Here is a 5702-nt window from a genome sequence, read left to right as displayed (position 1 = left end):
ATAAACTCAAGGACCTTTCCAAGACCCCGCCATAAACTGCAAATATTTCTCGAATTAGAGAATTCTCCAGACATGCAATTAGACTGGCAAACATGTGTGGAGACAATGCAGCTAAAGGCTAATGTCTTTATGGTGGGTCATTGGGTCTATTGAGAATCGGGATGGCTGTAGGTTGACCGTTGGCTGCCAGGTAGCGAGGGATGGCGTGCAAATGTCTTACGCGACGTAACATCATTTAATTCCCAATTCTAGACCTACATATGCATTATATATTAACACTTATTATTACATAACCCAAGCAAAACGACGCTAATATTTTTATAAAATTGAATGTTATGAAAAAGCATATCTATTAAATATTTATTATACATTTTCCGGCTTGACATTGGATGTCTATATGCTATTGTTGGTCAATCATAAATATTTCCGTTGTTGTTTTTAGTACTAGATAAACCAATTATGACCGATTAGTCATTTATTACAATTCGTCACATCCTGTTTTTTATTTGTTATTTTATCTCCTTTGTTTTAAGCTAAATTTATTTCGAATAACCTTAACCTTAATTTAGTTATAATTAACTTCCTGTGTATTCGTATTATACGGCAATATGAACTATCTTTCATATACTACGATTAATTTAATTCTTTTTATCACTTTTTAGGACGAATTCGCAGATGTTTATCTACACCTAGTTTTATGGTTCATCATTGGCTATTGGTCAGCTAATCTCTTAGAGTAAGTACCAAATTTAATTACTGATTTCTACATAGATTAGTTTACTATGATCCTATAATCTTACCATACTTTACTATACCTTAACTACAGCATTTTTACACCTATCAATTTATTATCTTTATTAAATACTGTATTTATTTTATTTTTATTTTTATTTAGGCCCGGACCACCAATCGCGCCCAATGCTATCGTCCTCGCATTCTACACGACCATACCCCACTTAAACCTAAATTAACAATGAACTTCGATCACTTAAACTCTCAATTTCGGCATTTAACTCAAGAAAATTCACACTCTACACAAAATTAATTTCGATATTAAATAAATATTCGTTTAATTACACAATGACTCTATTGTATACCCTATCTCTCAGCCTATGACCTACGTCCACCCTATCAAGTGACTCGTAGTTATTTCTTTGTTATAGTTCCCGAGCTGTAATTCCTCTTTATTTCAATTCCTATTTACTAAAATCCTAATTTTCTTTCCTTTAATTTAGTCAATAGATTAACCAAATAATGATTTGGCTCACTTTAACTTAGAATAAAATCCACTAATCGCGTACTCACCCAATGACAACAAACAAAGATCACTGTACGTACTCATGACCCCGTGGCTCTTTCACGGAATCCTATCCATTCCCTTAGGCATTGTACTTTTCCGCCATTTTTCCACCACGAAAAGGAACTATCCAGCACTACCTCGCTAGTTAACCATTGATACCTCTCAAAAATCTTAAGATTAGTTCCACCCACGACGTTATGTCAGATCCACACCTAGCCATCTACTATTTTTAGTAGCCTCTGCTCACGAGCGGAAGCTCGTGGCAAACACGTCCGCACGCAACGACGTCTCGAGTCGAACTGTGAACCTAACGCAACCTAACCCCAATTTTTTTTACGCAAGGAAGGCAAAATGCATTACGTATACACAGTGACCCGCGTCAACGGGTTATGTCAGACTCGGCAAATGGTAGCACCATACCTACTGAAAACCCCTCCTCTTCCCAATTCTTCGTAGAGCTGAGAGTCTCGCCAGCACCACTAAATAAGCATTACTTCAGCGAAACCCCATTCGATGCATCAACTCCTTGTACAGTTAACTCACGTCCATTCTCTTCGATGGTTGCTCCTTGCAGTCACATTTGCTCTTCTCCTAACCCGATTATTTGCGATTTCCTGTGCTTCATCACCATCCCACAAAATTCCCAGAGCTGTCCTCAGATATGATCGTTGCCCGAGACAAGTGCGATTATATTATTCGCAGTAAAGATATCCCCCGACATGTTCTCAAGCGTGGTGCGCTGAACTGTCCATCTAGGACACCTTAATAACACTGTTCTGAGTCATCTGGGCTCGCATCACAATCCCAACACTTACTGTCAGCTTCTTTGTTATTCCTGACCCTGTAATTCTCGAAGATCCCATGCTTAGTCAACATCGGCATGGTGAAGTGGTCGATACTTCCCTTCCTCCTCCGAAAGGTGGCTATTATGACCGTTCGCGGAGAGACGCGATCGCGAGGAAAGCGCGTCAGCGGGAGGCGTAAATTCTCGCTACGATTCAGAAAATCGACGCCGCGAATTAGTCGTTCCTCTGTGTCTGTTAAAATGACAGAGGTGGTTAGTTGAGATTAACACTGAATTAACAGAGTTAACAAAAATTATATATTTGACAATATATATATATATAAACAACAGTATAATGATGCGCCACAAATTATTTGACAGATGATACAATTAACTTGGTGTAATGATTCGACTCGACTTTACAATGTGTTTTGTATTTGGACGACTTATAATTCGTTGGAGACGTTAGTGTATTTCGTTTGGATCCTTGATCGATACTGATTGCCCTTCGATGGGCCCTTTGTGTTACATGGGAGACGATCCCCTCCATGCTCGGGTCACGCCACCGATCACGCCATGATCACGCGCGTCACCTGATTAGTGTATTCAAAATAACGGAACGAACCGACGTTTTTTTTTTTTTTTTAGAACTCGCTGTGTTTGTTGTTGACCCTTACATTGTTTATTTGTCGCGACACTGCGATGCCACGAGCGACGGTTAGGAATAACGACCTCTGGAAAGCCACGTGGCGTAACATACTCCCCCCGTTGAGAGGGTACCGATCAAATGATGTGTTGTGGTGCTGTGAGGTGGATCTCTTCTAAAATTCCTTGCTGTTGTCGGTGTCCTCTGGTGTCGATCTGCTTGGTAGTGGTACCATCCGCTTGATGCTCCCATCCAGTGTGCTCGTTGCCGTTCGGACGGTGGCCGTCCGTATGATGCCGTCTGCGCCGGGTTGTACCTTGATGACTCTGCCCAATGGCCACTGCATTGGGGTAACGTTGTCTTCTCTGAGAATGACGATGGTGCCTTCTCGTATGCCGCGATTGCCCTTGCTCCATTTGTTTCGTATGTTTAGCTCGTTGAAATATTCTTGATGCCAACGGCGCCAGAAATGCTGTTTGATTTTCTGGATGTGTTGCCAGCTAGAGAGACGATTGGATGGAGTATCCCTGAAGTCTCGTTCTCGAATGCTGGTTAATGTGTCTCCGATGAGGAAGTGACCGGGAGTAAGGACAAGGAGATCGTTTGGATCTGTAAATATTGGAGTAAGCGGACGGGAATTGAGGATAGCCTCGATCTCAATGATGTGTTCATATTTTCGAAAGTAAGGAGCTCGTTACCTACGACACGTCTGAGGTGTCGTTTGAAGGATTGCACTGCAGCCTCCCATAACCCGCCAAAGTGGGGTGAGTTGGGCGGAATGAAGCGCCATTCGATCCGTCGGTCGGCTAAAAAAGACTGAACCTTTACCTTGTGATCGTCGGACTGCAGGAGGTTTCGGAGCTCTCGTAGTTCGTTGTTGGCGCCAACGAAATTGGTACCGTTGTCTGAGTATATCGTTAGACAGAATCCTCGGCGAGCAATGAATCTTCGCAGAGCAGCAATGAAGGCCTCGCTAGTGAGGTCGCTGACCAGCTCGATGTGGACTGCTTTAACTGCAAGACATACAAAGATTGCTACGTATACCTTGATTTTACGTCGGTTGCGGTCCCTTCGTTCTTTGATGTAAAACGGTCCGCAGTAGTCGACTCCGACGTTGGTAAACGGCCGAGATTCTGTTATCCGTGCGGCTGGGAGATCGCCCATGACATAATTCACTGGAGGTGGATTGGCTCTGCAGCAACGGACGCAATTCTTCAGCGTGCTCCAAACTTGACTACGGCCGTCGATAGGCCAATAGGATTTTCTCAAGGCATATAAAGTAGCTTGAGTTCCGGAGTGGAGGTTTAGGAGGTGCTCATGCTCGATTATAAGTGCTGTAACGGAAGACATTGGTAGGATGATTGGGTGTTTCTGAGTGAAAGGCATTGTTGAGTGAGTGAGACGGCCTCCGACTCGCAACATCCCGTCCTTGTCCAGAAATGGATTGAGCCGTTGTAGCTTCCCCTTCACTACAGAGTCTCGGTCAGCTCGGAGAATACGGATCTCATCCGGAAAATAACAGAGCTGTAATAGCTGGACAAGTTTGTTATGCGCACCAATTAAGTCATGAATAGTTAGAGGTCTTCCGCGATCCTATTTTTGTCTCCACCGGCTCGCTCGCGACACTGCGATGCCACGAGCGGCGGTTAGGAATAACGACCTCTGGAAAGCCACGTGGCGTAACAGTGGCTGTATCATCGATGACCCTCCTCGTCCAGTTATTGGTGCTATAATTGGACCATTTCGTTCTACACTCCTCCACAGCTTTCTCTTCATGCAGCTTGAGCTAATCAAATATCACCTCCGGATTCTCGAGGTCAGGTCAGACTAATTTCTTGACCTCAAATACTTTACCACGCCACCGCGCCCTGATATGAATGGGCGTGGTCCCCGTCAGCACGCACAGCGCCGCGTGCGAGACTGTTCTGTAGGCCGTCGAATTACATATTAGGGCACTTCTCTGTACCTTACAGAGTTCTTTCACAACCTTTGTCTTTCCCATCGCACCCAACCACACTGCAGGACCTTCTATCTCAATTCAGCTGGACCCACAGGTATCTCACTTCCTGTCTCGTCGTCAGGAGGTATCCCTCGACATGCATCTCGATTACCTTAGGGAACTGTTTTGCCCATCAATAATATCACCTCGGTCTTCTCACGAGCAATCCTCAATGCACAATCGGCACACCACCGCAAAATCATGCCCATCGCGTCGGATAACTTCATGGTCGCCTCTTCTTGATTAGCTACGTCAAGTATGCCCGCTAGGTCGTCGGCAAAAGCCACTGCGTTCAGGCGACGAATCACCTTTAACTCCTTTAATAGACTCTTTTTTTTTTTTTTTTTTGGACGTGGAGAAATCCTCATGGACACTCCGCTGCCGCTACTGTAGCAGCAGAGTAGCGTCGAACTCCTACCGACTAAAACTCCACGTTGGCCATCCTGCGCGTATGACGGGGGGTGCTCCAGGAACCTCGGATGAATTACTTCTGTTGCATCCCCCTCGCGTTCTCTCTTCAAGCCAGTCCTGGATATTCCTTGTCTGTTGAGCTTGGCGCTAGGCGGCCATCGCCCCTGGCGCCGTCCCTCCTTCTAGTCGCGGTTCGTTATGGTGGCAGTGAGTTGGGTCTGGGCCGCCTGACTGCCGTCCTTCTCCATCGCGTTATCCTGCACAGGTGCGAGTTTCTCTTTCTCACCCTTTCCGCTCGCTCCTTTGCGAGCATGACTCGCTCGCAGAAGAGGCGGACAGCTTCATATTCCCGCGACCCGCTCTGCATCGCTGCTATGATCGCTGAGGGGGTCAGCCTCTCGCCTATGACTTGCCGCAGGGTGTAGCGGGGTAGCTCCCATGCCGGGCAGGTCTCCAGCGTATGCTGCGCTGTGTCCCTGTCTTCCCCGCAGTGGTGACAGATGTCCGTCGTCTCCCGTCCGATTTTCTTCAGGTACTCCCCGAACACACCGTGTCCCGTGAG

The 5702-nt window shown here is 45.6% G+C and overlaps 2 protein-coding genes across 2 annotated transcripts in view; one reads left to right on the top strand and one right to left on the bottom strand.

Moving 5' to 3' along the window:
* LOC122569948 overlaps positions 1 to 1032 on the top strand; it is a 383055-nt gene extending 382023 nt beyond the window's left edge. The window contains exons 4-5 of the transcript XR_006317629.1: positions 663 to 736; positions 896 to 1032. The gene's annotated coding sequence lies outside the window, so the exon portion shown is untranslated. The remainder of the gene's footprint in view (positions 1 to 662; positions 737 to 895) is intronic.
* A 1718-nt stretch (positions 1033 to 2750) lies between these two features.
* On the bottom strand, positions 2751 to 3632 carry LOC122569946. The gene is made up of 2 exons (XM_043731634.1): positions 3429 to 3632; positions 2751 to 3230 (listed from the first exon to the last, which is right to left on the bottom strand). The coding sequence occupies exons 1-2, from the start codon at positions 3518 to 3520 to the stop codon at positions 2906 to 2908; spliced, it is 417 nt and encodes a 138-aa protein (XP_043587569.1). The 5' UTR covers positions 3521 to 3632; the 3' UTR covers positions 2751 to 2905.
* Positions 3633 to 5702: the final 2070 nt, after the last annotated feature.

Source organism: Bombus pyrosoma, linkage group LG8, assembly GCF_014825855.1.
Source record: "Bombus pyrosoma isolate SC7728 linkage group LG8, ASM1482585v1, whole genome shotgun sequence".
NCBI lineage: Eukaryota > Metazoa > Arthropoda > Insecta > Hymenoptera > Apidae > Bombus > Bombus pyrosoma.
The sequence above is the reverse complement of the archived record's forward strand: the minus strand, read 5'-3'. Positions and strand labels throughout refer to the sequence as shown.

Bases quoted from the DNA above. Each gene is read 5' to 3' on its own strand.
- LOC122569946 (XM_043731634.1), bottom strand. From the start codon at position 3,520: ATGGCGCTTCATTCCGCCCAACTCACCCCACTTTGGCGGGTTATGGGA. The intron at 3,231-3,428 runs GTAACGAGCTCC...TCGTCTCTCTAG, and splicing joins ACACCTCAGACGTGTCGTAG to CTGGCAACACATCCAGAAAA.